The sequence below is a fragment of the Salmo trutta genome, chromosome 6, assembly GCF_901001165.1.
Source record: "Salmo trutta chromosome 6, fSalTru1.1, whole genome shotgun sequence".
Lineage (NCBI taxonomy): Eukaryota > Metazoa > Chordata > Actinopteri > Salmoniformes > Salmonidae > Salmo > Salmo trutta.
The window spans coordinates 59,752,320-59,765,816 of record NC_042962.1 but is presented as its reverse complement, the minus strand read 5'-3'; the positions used below and the strand labels follow the sequence as shown (position 1 = coordinate 59,765,816).

Genomic DNA, 13,497 nt, shown 5'->3' with positions numbered 1-13,497 from the left:
CCACTGTCACTACCTGCTTAAAAAAAAAGTCTAGCCCCAAACTAATGTGAGACAATGTAGCATACCAGATATCAGTGTTGTAGTACTCGAGAGGTCTTAAGACCACATATTGAGTGTCTCAGTCTTGTCTTGGTGTTGGGAATACATTTGCACTCTTACTTGACTCACCGAGACCAGCTGAGACCAGCGGAGTAAAAAACTCCTAATTATCAGCTTCCATTCAGTCAGCACATAAAACTCCTAATTATCAGCTTCCATTCAGTCAGCACATAAAACTCCTAATTATCAGCTTCCATTCAGTCAGCACATAAAACTCCTAATTATCAGCTTCCATTCAGTCAGCACATAAAACTCCTAATTATCAGCTTCCATTCAGTCAGCACATAAAATTCGTAATTATCAGCTTCCATTCAGTCAGCACATAAAACTCCTAATTATCAGCTTCCATTCAGTCAGCACATAAAACTCCTAATTATCAGCTTCCATTCAGTCAGCACATAAAACTCCTAATTATCAGCTTCCATTCAGTCAGCACATAAAACTCCTAATTATCAGCTTCCATTCAGTCAGCACATAAAACTCCTAATTATCAGCTTCCATTCAGTCAGCACATAAAACTCCTAATTATCAGCTTCCATTCAGTCAGCACATAAAACTCCTAATTATCAGCTTCCATTCAGTCAACACATAAAACTCCTAATTATCAGCTTCCATTCAGTCAGCACATAAAACTCCTAATTATCAGCTTCCATTCAGTCAGCACATAAAACTCCTAATTATCAGCTTCCATTCAGTCAGCACATAAAACTCCTAATTATCAGCTTCCATTCAGTCAGCACATGAAACTCCTAATTATCAGCTTCCATTCAGTCAGCACATAAAACTCCTAATTATCAGCTTCCATTCAGTCAGCACATAAAACTCCTAATTATCAGCTTCCATTCAGTCAGCACATAAAACTCCTAATTATCAGCTTCCATTCAGTCAGCACATAAAACTCCTAATTATCAGCTTCCATTCAGTCAGCACATAAAACTCCTAATTATCAGCTCCCATTCAGTCCAGTTCATAGTGAATGATGGCAGGTCCTACTGCCTGTAAACACACAGTCCAGTTCATAGTGAATGATGGCAGGGCCTACTGCCTGTAAACACACAGTCCAGTTCATAGTGAATGATGGCAGGCCAACTGCCTGTTAACACACAGTCCAGTTCATAGTGAATGATGGCAGGCCCTACTGCCTGTTAACACACAGTCCAGTTCATAGTGAATGATGGCAGGTCCTACTGTCTGTAAACACACAGTCCAGTTCATAGTGAATGATGGCAGGTCCTACTGCCTGTAAACACACAGTCTAGTTCAAAGTGAATGATGGCAGGGCCTACTGCCTGTAAACACACAGTCCAGTTCATAGTGAATGATGGCAGGCCAACTGCCTGTTAACACACAGTCCAGTTCGTAGTGAATGATGGCAGGCCCTACTGCCTGTAAACACACAGTCCAGTTCATAGTGAATGATGGCAGGCCCTACTGCCTGTAAACACACAGTCCAGTTCAAAGTGAATGATGATAGATCCTACTGCCTGTAAACACACAGTCTAGTTCATAGTGAATGATGGCAGGCCAACTGCCTGTTAACACACAGTCCAGTTCGTAGTGAATGATGGCAGGTCCTACTGCCTGTAAACACACAGTCCAGTTCATAGTGAATGATGGCAGGCCAACTGCCTGTTAACACACAGTCCAGTTCATAGTGAATGATGGCAGGCCCTACTGCCTGTTAACACATAGTCCAGTTCAAAGTGAATGATGGCAGGTCCTACTGCCTGTTAACACACAGTCCAGTTCATAGTGAATGATGGCAGGTCCTACTGCCTGTAAACACACAGTCCAGTTCATAGTGAATGATGGCAGGCCCTACTGCCTGTAAACACACAGTCCAGTTCAAAGTGAATGATGGCAGGCCAACTGCCTGTTAACACACAGTCCAGTTCATAGTGAATGATGGCAGGTCCTACTGCCTGTAAACACACAGTCCAGTTCATAGTGAATGATGGCAGGTCCTACTGCCTGTAAACACACAGTCCAGTTCAAAGTGAATGATGATAGATCCTACTGCCTGTAAACACACAGTCTAGTTCATAGTGAATGATGGCAGGCCAACTGCCTGTTAACACACAGTCCAGTTCGTAGTGAATGATGGCAGGTCCTACTGCCTGTAAACACACAGTCCAGTTCATAGTGAATGATGGCAGGCCAACTGCCTGTTAACACACAGTCCAGTTCGTAGTGAATGATGACAGGTCCTACTGCCTGTAAACACACAGTCCAGTTCAAAGTGAATGATTGCAGGCCAACTGCCTGTTAACACACAGTCCAGTTCAAAGTGAATGATGACAGGTCCTACTGCCTGTTAACACACAGTCTAGTTCAAAGTGAATGATGGCAGGTCCTACTGCCTGTTAACACAAATTGTCAAATGATTTGAATACATGACATTAAATGGCACTTATTACATTTGTTACAAGTTGTTTCAAGTTGTGTGTATGCAGGGAGGGGGCATGTAACCATAGATATATTATTGAGTGTAATGAGTGTGGAATGACTAACCTGTTTACAGCTTTACTCAGACTTCATGGCTGGGGTCTTTATCTTTGTAAAGAGAGGATAACTACATCTAGAAAGTAAGTATCCTCTATTATTTCCTATTCTACGTCTTTATATACTGAAAGGTTGGGATGTTTTGACTTTTACTTTCCCTAGAAACTTGATTTCAGAAATTATGTTAAATTATTGGTTGGCAGATTGCGGTGAGTTGTACATAGGTGTGCATATCTACTAAGACATATTATGGATCATAATTGAAGGATTGAGGTACAAAGGGAAATCCAATAGAAACATTAGGATCCTGGTGGCGCAGCAAACTAAGTAGGTTACAGGGCTTGAAGATCGCAGGTTTAAATCCTTCTTTAAAAAAGTTATAAATACACTATATATACAAAAGTATGTGGACACCCCTTCAAATTAGTGGAATCGGCTATTTCAGCCCACCCGTTGCTGACAGGCGTATAAAATCGAGCACACAGCCATGCAATCTCCATAGACAAACATTGGCAGTAGAAGTGCCTTACTGAAGAGCTCAGTGACTTTCAACGTGGCACTGTCATAGGATGCCAGCTTTCCATCAAGTCAGTTTATCAAATCTCTGCCCTGCTAGAGCTGCTGTGGTCAACTGTAAGTGCTGTTATTGTGAAGTGGAAACGTCTGGGAGCAACAATGGCTCAGCCGCAAAGTGGTAGCTCACAGAACAGGAGCGCCGAGTGCTGAAGCGCGGAGCGCGTCAAAATCGTCTGTTCTTGGTTGCAACATTCGCTACCGAGTTCAAAACTGCTTCTGGAAGCAAGCCTAAAATCACCATGCGCAATGCCAAGCGTCGGCTGGAGTGATGAAAAGCTCGCCGCAATTGGACACTGGAGCAGTGGAAAACGCGTTCTCTGGAGTGATGAATCACATTTCACCATCTGGAAGTCCGATGGACCAATCTGAGTTTGGCAGATGCCAGGAGAACGCTACCTGCCCGAATGCATAGTGCCAACTGTAAAGTTTGGTGGAGGATGAATAATGGTCTGGGGCTCTTTTTCATGGTTCAGGCTAGACCCCTTAGTTTCAGTGAAGGGAAATCTTAGCGCTACAGCATACAATGACATTCTAGATGATTCTGTGCTTCCAACTTTGTGTTAACAGTTTGGGGAAGGCCCTTTCCTGTTTCAGCATGACAATGCCCCGTGCACAAACTGAGGTCCATACAGAAATGGTTTGTCGAGTTCGGTGTGGAAGAACTTGACTGTCCTGCACAGAGCCCTGACCTTAACCCCATTAAACACCTTTGGGATGAATTGGAATGCCGACTGCGAGCCAGGCCTAATCGGCCAACATCAGTGTCCGACCTCACTAATGTTCTTGTGGTTGAATGGAAGCAAGTCCCCGCAGCAATGTTCCAACATCTAGTCGAAAGCCTTCCCAGAAGAGTGGAGGCTGTTATAGCAGCAAAGGAGGGGAACCAACTCCATATTAATGCCCATGAAATGAGATGTTCGATGAGCAGATACTTTTGGTCATGTAGTGTATGTTTGGACAATACCCTAATAAAATATAATGATGTCAGAAGATTGAAATGCCATTATCTTTAAGTTTGCCAATGATAATAATGTTACATTCTTTGAATGTTAGCTCAAACCCTAACTTGAACTTGGGACTGTGGACTGTTAGCTAATGTTCTGGGAATGTTCTCGGTTTGCTTGGCAGTTTGTTCATTGACATTTAGAATACTCAGAAGGTCGCTTATGAAATTAATTTGTCAGAAAAGTTTAGCATTGTGGTAGGATCGTGGTGTCCTACCACCAAACTCATGAAACCTTGATGTTATCTTTTGCACATGTTTGTATCTCATCTCAACAGATCACAAAACGAGTTTCAGACACTTGCAAATAGTTCATTTTTTATTGGATCATGTCACACAGACTCAATTAGACCAGAGAACAACTCGATCCTACACTCAAAGGTCAAAGGTCACAGAGCCCTAGAACTCGGTGATCCTGCGGAAGGAGCCCACGGCGGCAGATGCGGCGCTCCAATCTGTGTGGCGGGGGTACTCGCCGCGCTCCAGGAAGTACTGGCGTCCCCTGTAGTTCGGCAGCTCGTAGAAGGCCCAGGCACCGTGGGTCACCATGCACGAGTACACCTCGCGGAACTTAAAGGCCTCGTAGACCGAGGGGCAGTCCTCGGCCCACTCCACCATCTGACCGCCAAAGTCTGGCCTCTCGTACAGCCTCAGCTTCCACACGTTGCCATGCACCTGGCAGGAACAGAGGGAGACATTTACATTTACATTTAAGTCATTTAGCAGATGCTCTTATCCAGAGCGACTAACAAAGACAACCATTGTGAAGGGTTAGTTAGGGTTTTGTTTTGTACCAAATCTACTGTAATATAATCTATTGGGTGTTTCAGAGGCTTCTGAAATTCAGTTGGATATCATAATAGCTATAGCTGCCATACATTCATGTTAAATATAATAAACTACATGTAAGATATTGTCTTCACTTATGTTGGTCAATAAATTATTTTTAATTTAGAACAACTCATTCAAATTTAAATGACGTTGTAGCATGTCTAACGTGGATTTGTTTGTCTCTTTTCGTGTTCGAAGGGCATGAAGTATTAACGGAAAATGCCCCTTTAAAGGTTTCTTGGCATATTTCCTCTTAAAGTGATGGGCGTGGGGGTAAAATGCTGCCAAAAATGTCTGCTTTTGTCTGCTTGTATTGTCTGCTGGATTATAGAGCAGTGTGTTATTCCCTGATGCATTCTGGGCCTGAGGTCCACTTAACCCTGTATGAAACACTATCTCAGTCCCGTTCTGTAACATAGACTTTATACAATATTAGACAAGAGGGAGAATTAGCATACCTCCTAGTCGAGACTATCAAACATCATTATATACTTCTTCTTTTTTTACACACTTTTCAGAGCAAATTTTAAATGCATATTGGTTTGCGTTACAAGTTTCTGCGATGAAAGAGACACGCTAACTGCTGGGAACTATGGGACTAAGATTTTTTTTTGAAGGCATACAGAAGAGAGAGAGAGAGAGAGAGTATGGAGGGAGGGAGGAGAGAGTTAGGGATGTAGGAAGTAGAGAATTATGATATGAAATATGGATATGCAAGGAATCATCTTACATTTTTGATGGCGCGGCAGGACTTGACGCTATCGTTGAATCCCATCCATTGCTGGTTGTCTGCGTACTCCCCTGGGCTCAGGATGTATTGGTAGCCCTTGTAGTTGGGTTTCTCATAAAGCACCCAGGCCCCGCTCTCCACCCGCGCCGAGTTGCAGCGGCTGAAGTAGCAGTGCAGGTCGGCACAGTCGGTGCTGCACTCATAGCAGCGGCCCTGGAAATTCTTTTCCTCGTAGAATGTGATCTAAGGAAGGATGGGAAGCAGAGAATACTCTGCGGTGAGTTATGGATAAAAACAAATATCATATTACTACAGGATCACATATTACATGTCCGCTTTATTCACATATTCTCAAAGTCATATAAAAATGGCAAAGCCATATCTTCAAACTATTATCAAGTTAACTTTTTGTGTTTGCAGGAATATGAAGAGTCTTGGCTGCACATGAATGAATAAACAAATAAACATATAAACCCAAATGCTCAGCATTTATATTGAATAAGTATATGCATTGAAATGACTATCATCACTGATAAATACAGACCATTTTTTTTCATGCGTCACCTTACCTTCACCATTTTGCAGCACTGTATACTACTTTCTTAGCTGCCGCACCGTCAAAGTATTTATGTATAAACAAAATGTGCAGAGTGTGGAAAGCCTTTGATATCCAAATGAGGTCGATTTGCATATCAGCAAAAATGATTTGGTCATGTTTAATTTCTCTTTGTTCCAGTCTAATGACTCTGTAACAAACAATTGCTGGAACAGTGAAATGAATGTTATAAAGGCCTAAGTCACAGCATTCTGCTGGGACTATTTTATGATTATTTATTTTTCTGTTGGGGTTTACATCTTGGATATACTGAGTGGGTTTCCTATTCCACTACTCTTGTTGAGGAAAATGGACTTGATCAAGTTTCTTCTTCGTCTGATATCAAAGATGATCTGCATGTTTATGTGAGATTTGTGCTTTCTTTTTTTTTTATATCCGTAACTGTTTCTGCTGTATTGTACTACATTTTCAAATGATACAAACGTTTAAATTGCTACTTGGGCTTGAAATACAGTATCTGACATTTTTCAATAATTACTTCAGTTGTGATTTTAGAAATTACAAACATGTAGCCTATTTTTAATTGATAAGCAGGGTGTTGATAAGCGGGTGTTGATATTGGCAAGATATTTGCCTCGCTACCACTTTCTGTGATCAGAATTTATGACAGTTACTTGATACTGATTTGAGATCAAATCATTCCTTGGTAGAAATTGAAGTGGATGTATACTGAAAGTAACTATGGATACTCAATGAAATGTCAATGAGAGCTAAATTAACTCTAACCTTGATAATGAAAATACTGGAAAAACAACCTTTTAGCTAAGCTTAGCGTATTTATCTATAATCTTGGATCATTTCTCAACCTGGTCTCAGAGCATTTTGTATCATTCTGTACGTAAATTTGAGACACTTCATGTATTCATTTGTGGATGTCCATCACCAATTTCATATGATATTTTAGGAATTACAATTCCTATTATATGTTACGAATTTGCAAAATGTACAATATGTTAGGAATTTACAAAACGTATGATATGTTACAGATTCTAGCTAGGTGGCTAACATTAGCTAGGTGGGGTGGGCCGTCATTGTAAATAAGAAATTGTTTTTAACTGACTTGTCTAGTTAAATACAGGTTAAATAAAAAATTTACAAATACATAAAAAATCTAGGCTAGGGGTTAGGTTTAAGGTTAGGGTTAAGTTTAGAAGTTAGGTTAAAGGGTTAAGGTTAGGGTTAGGGGAAGGGTTAGCTAAAAGGGTTAAGGTTAGGGGAAGGGTTAAGGTTATGGTTAGGGTTAGGGGATGGGTTAGCTAACATGCTAAGTAGTTGCAAAGTAGCTAAAAAAGTAGTAAGTACCTAAAATGCTAAAGTTGTCCATGATGAGATTTGAACTTTCATCCTTTGGGTTGCCTTAGATTTCAATCTGTTTTATGTAACCATACCAAACAAATGGTTATCATACATTTTCTATGTTAGGTCTAGTCTATGATACCAGGTTGCATTTATATTTAATTATGTAGGCCTATCATTACCTCAAGTACTGCATGCAGCTTTTCCATATTTAGTCATCAGAGCCAACCTCTTTGAATGTAAAGTAAAACCCTTAATGGCCCTCTATCAGCCATCAGTAAAGAAGTCAAGCATTCATCATTTCAGAATTGGTTGCATTACTGGCATGCTTGTTAAGGCCCACCTCCAAGGAAGTATTTAGAGTAATTCATGTCGTAGAGCAGAAATTCTTGTTTAGATTCCACCTCAAAGGCTGACTTAGACTGCTAAAACATATTATGGAATTAGAGATGGGAAAGTTGTGGTGATTCCCACGTGTAGCAGAGAAATAACAACAAATAGGCCACTGATTGACAGCGGTCAGTGTAACTAGCTAGCATGCTAACCTTAGCTAGCTAATGAAAGTTATATGAGTACCATTTAAACTAAGACAAGTCAGGTGAAAATAATGATTTCAGAAACAAACTACCAGCCTACCTGTCAAGAGATGAGTCTCAGCTAAACTGTGCCTATACCCGTTGTTGACATGTTGAGGGCTGACATTTGTCTGACTCTTGCAGTTTTGATAATTCCAGTGAAACTGTCGGCTTCCAGACATCATTTATATTTAGACGTGTACAAGAACATAATCAAATAGCTATATTCTTTGTTCTCTCTGTTATCATTTCAGCTAGCTAGCTATACACTGACTATACATAACATTAAGAACACCTGCTCTTTCCATGACATAGACTGACCAGGTGAATCCAGGTAAAAGCTATGATCCCTTATTGATGTCACTTGTTAAATCCGTCATTGTAGGCCGTCATTGTAAAAAAGATTTTGTTCTTAACTGACTTGCCTAGTTAAATAAAGGTAAAATAAAATAAAAATGTAATCCACCTCAATCAGTATATTGGTGTTCTAAAATACAATCATATCACACAATTTGACCATTTATAAAATCATCATGTATTTTTTTCTATGTAGACTAGCTTAAAAATAAGTGAAATCTGACAAATGATCCAATGGATTAAGATAATTAGCTGGTAAAAAAAGGGAAAGTGTAAAAACATTATTTTGCCCCCCTATTTTAATTTTCTCCATGGCAAGTCGGTCAAGTGTAGGGTCGTCACTAGTTAACACAGCCACAAAGTCATAAAACAGGATTTTAAACCTAACTCTCACTTTAACCCTAACCTTAACAACACTGCTAACCTTAGCCTAACCCTAACCTTAAATTAAGACCAAAAAAGCACATTTTTGTATTGTATTGTATGATATAGCCAAGTCTGACTTTGTGTCTGTTTTTATCTAGTAGAAACCCACATGTAGACTATTGAGAAAAGTTGTTTGGCTCTCAGTCGACTCGCGGATAGGAAGAACTTTGCAGCAGAATTTAAAAAAAACATTGCCATGCTGGTGGGTGGTAACATTTAAAGAAAACCCGGCCCTGAAACGGAACGTAGGCTGAAAATAATTTGCACATCATCTCATAGGAAAAGATACGGAAGACTCACGGAAACGTCTGAAGTCACACATTCGGATTTGGCACTTCAAGGCCAAATATATCATACTTTGACTAAAATGATGACTGAGTGACTTACATTGTTGTGCAACATCATAGGTAAGCTGTGGCCATCATATTTTAGCTGTAAAAAGTGGATTTCTACTAGTGTGGGCGTTTAATAATAAGTAAACTGCTGGGTTGGTCTCCTTACTCTGAGTTCCCCTAGCCTCTGTCCCCCTATAGGCTGAGTCACTGCAGGATTAACTGAGCATGACCTCGTGACCCCATCTGCTCCCAGGACTGTTGACATCCACCTCTCAAAACAGTTGTCATGGTGACAGACACATTCTCACCCCCCCATAAAATGTGTATGTTAAATACAATACACAATCATTAAGATACATCTTCACTGCCTAAAAAAATGAAGTAAAAAATGAATGCACCATACATTTCATACTCCAAACCAATTAAAATGATGGTCAAATGTGTTGGTATTTTGTAAAACACAATCCAATACATGGAAAAAGTGTTTGTAAATACTCTTGGTAAACTATGATAAAAACAGCTACTTGTTTTAAATACCTATGATCACGTGATAATTCTAATACAGTATTCGTGCCCACTGTCTCTCTGCTTGTGCCAGCCAAGGGCACAGCTGCACAAAAACAACAGCAAGAAGCATCCTGCTTATTCATCAGGATGGGGAATTTGAATAACAAAAAGCCATTTGAAATGGTATAAGGTATAAAAGCTTGAGTGAACATGGCCTATTGGACAACATCCCAGAGCCGCAGCAAACAAACACCATGGCCAAGGTACAGTGCTGTATAGCTGGATTTTCTGCCTGATACATTGGCAATTTACTTTCTTTTATTTATTTATTTTTGAATTGTTAAGTTACAGCTTTGACATTAAAAGCTCTTTTTACTTGACTGTTTTTATGTTCAGTAACGTTCAGTTACATTTGAACAGCTGTTCTTCATGGCTGAGATTGTGTGGGCCTCATTCCTACATTTTACCATTTCATTGTTGATTTACTAAATTAATTACCAGTTGTTCTTCTTACAGAACAAATTGTTTACATTTCAATATTTAATTATTTAGTTGATTAAAAATTACTTTTGATTTGAGGCGTATCCATCTCCTCTCTGTGTTATGATTGATGTCTTTCCTTGGTTGCTCCAGATCATCTTCTACGAGGACAGGAACTTCCAGGGTCGTTCCTATGAGACCAGCTCAGACTGCCCTGAGTTGACCCCCTACCTGAGCAGGTGCAACTCCTGCAGGGTGGAGAGCGGCTGCTTCATGGTGTACGACCGCTCCAACTTCCAGGGAAACCAGTACTTTGTGAGGAGAGGAGAGTATGGTGACTACCAGCGTATGGGCATGTCTGACTCCGTTCACTCTTGTCGTATGATCCCCATGGTAAGATGGCTCTATTAGAAAACAACTTATATATGATGCATTTATAGTGTCATATGTATAATATATATAGCTTAATACAATGTATCAAAAAATTTAAGTATTTGATTGTAAACTGATCAGATTCCTATTTAATTACTTTGATCATGTTCTTACTTTAAATATGTGTCCTTATAAACTTTACAGCACAAAGGACAGTTCAGGATGCAGGTCTATGAGAGAGAGAACTTCGGGGGTCAGATGCACGAGCTGATGGACGACTGTGACTCTATCCAGGAGCGTTACCGCATGTCCGACTGCCAGTCCTGCAACGTGATGGACGGCCACTGGCTCATGTACGAGCAGCCCAACTACAGAGGCAGGCAGATGTATGTGAGGCCTGGAGAGTACAGGAACCTCAGAGAGATGGGAAACAGCTCCGTGAACAGATACAGCTCCATGAGACGTATCCTGGATTCCTGCGAGAGCCAGCATCATTGAAGTCTGAGATTCTTATTGTTCTGACATTCAAAATAAATATTGTATAATTGAAATGCATGTTTCATTGTCTATGTATTACCTACCTAAACTTTAATGATCATTCTAGTACAAGTGAATGATAATATTTTGTCTCTGGTGCCTTTAGAAAGTATTCATACCCCTTAACTTATTCCACACTTTGTTGTGTCACAGGCTGAATAATAAAACGTTTAAAAATCTCCCCCATCTACAAACAATACCCTGTAACGACAAAGTGAATACATGTTTTTAGATATTTTTGCACATTTATTGCAATTTAAATACAGAAATATCCCATTTATATAACTATTCAATACTTTGTATAAACACATTTGGCAGCGATTACAGCTATGTGTCCTTCTGGGTAAGTCTAAGAGCTTTCCACAAGTGGATTGTGCAACATTTGCCCATTATTCTTTTCAAAATTCTTCAAGCTCTGTCAAATTGGTTGTTGATTATTGCTAGACAACCATTTTCAGGTCTTGATATAGATTTGCAAGTAGATTTAAGTCAAAACTGTAACTCGACCACTCAGGAACATTCATTGTCTTCTTGGTAAGCAACTCCAGTGTAGATTTGGCCTTGTGTTTGAGATTATTGTCCTGCTGAAATGGGAATTAATCTCCCAGTGTCTCGTGGAAAGTAGACTGAACCAGGTTTTCCTCTAGGATTTTGACTGTGCTTAGCTCCATTCTGTTTCTTTTTTATCCTGAAAAACTCCCCAGTCCTTCAACGATGACAAGCATACCCATAACATGATGCAGCGACCACTATGCTTGAAAATATGGAGAGTGGTACTCAGTAATGTGTTGTATTGGATTTGCCCCAAACATAACACTTTGTATTCAGGATATAAAGTTAATTGTGTATTACTTTAGTGCTTTGTTGCAAACAGGATGCATGTTTTGGTATATTTTTTATTCTGTAAAGGCTTCCTTCTTTTCACTCTGTTAATTAGTTAGTATTGTGGAGTAAGTATCGTGTTGTTGATCCATCCTCAGTTTTCTCCTATCACAGCCATGAAACTCTGTAACTGTTTTAAAGTCACCATTGGCCTCATGGTGAAATCCTTGAGCGGTTTCCTTCCTCTCCTACAAGGTACAGAGATGAGGTAGTCATTGAAAAATCATGTTAAACCCTATTATTGCACACAGAGTGAGTCCATGCAACTTATTGTGTGACTTGTTAAGCCACATTTTACTCCTGAACTTACTGAGGCTTGTCATAACAAAGGGGTTGAATACTTATTGACTCAAGACATTTCAACATTTCATGTTTAATAAATCTGTAACAATTTAGAAGAACATAATTCAACTTTGACATTATGGGGTATTGTGTGTAGGCCAGTGACCAAAAAATCTATATTTAATCCATTTTAAATGAAATCTGTAACAGGACAAAATGTAGAAACGTGAAGGGTGTGAATACTTTCTGAAGGCACTATATTTCCTTTAGTGTCATTTAATGAAAAAATGCTTTTGGTTTAGGAGACTTATGTTATATCGAATAGTCCTAAAATATTCACCATGTTCATTTCTGAAACAACTAATATTGCATATACTGTATATGTTTATATCAGAGCCAACTTAGGTGCACACTGCCACCTTACCACCCCGACACAGATTCAAACACAGCTCTGATGATTATAACCATGTTTACATCTAGACATTATTCTGAAGCCCACCAGGCACCAGAATAATGGATAGTCCATATGAATGACAAACTCATATACGGTATGTGTCTGTGATATCATCTTGAGTTGAACTTAGGTAATGCAAGTGAGTAAATTGATCTAAAAAGGAACATTTGTAAATAAAAAAGGGACATTGTACAGACAACTTCATTATGTACAAGGCCACAACATTCACTTGCAGTGTTGCTCTATGTTTTGGTGATTGTGGGTAATTTGGCTCATCGTGAATTTCGTAAATCTTGGGTTATTGAACTTAATACCCTTCGTTCTTACAGTGGTAAACGGTCAGTAATTCTAATAACCGGCAAAGTCAGCCCTTCCAACGTGGAATTGGCTGGTCAGACTACTGAAAGTACCATTTGAGGGGTAGAGTATGCAACCTACTGTAAAAAATAACTAACAAAATATAATTTGGCCGTCATGTTGTCTAAGCCTTTAACTTATTTTGAATTTACTTGATTATTATGAGTTACACAAACAAAGAAATCTAAGTTGAAACTTTGTTGAATTTAATAAATCAGGCCAGCCTACCATTTTTCCTAGGATAGCTACTGCAGCAAGAGAGTGAAGGAGAGGTTGCTAA

At 39.5% G+C, this 13,497-nt stretch overlaps 1 protein-coding gene and 1 pseudogene across 1 annotated transcript; one reads left to right on the top strand and one right to left on the bottom strand.

Annotated features, from left to right (window-relative positions):
• Window positions 1–4,476: 4,476 nt before the first annotated feature.
• On the bottom strand, window positions 4,477–8,024 carry LOC115195179 (gamma-crystallin S-1-like; annotated as a pseudogene).
• Window positions 8,025–10,086: 2,062 nt separating this feature from the next.
• Window positions 10,087–11,256, top strand: LOC115196483 (gamma-crystallin M3-like). The gene is made up of 3 exons (XM_029757352.1): window positions 10,087–10,116; window positions 10,487–10,726; window positions 10,910–11,256. The coding sequence occupies exons 1-3, from the start codon at window positions 10,108–10,110 to the stop codon at window positions 11,201–11,203; spliced, it is 543 nt and encodes a 180-aa protein (XP_029613212.1). The 5' UTR covers window positions 10,087–10,107; the 3' UTR covers window positions 11,204–11,256.
• The last annotated feature ends 2,241 nt before the right edge of the window (window positions 11,257–13,497 follow it).

Excerpts from the sequence above, each read along its gene's own strand:
- LOC115196483 (XM_029757352.1), top strand. Across the intron at positions 10,727-10,909 it reads CTTGTCGTATGATCCCCATG|CACAAAGGACAGTTCAGGAT; the intron begins GTAAGATGGCTC and ends TAAACTTTACAG.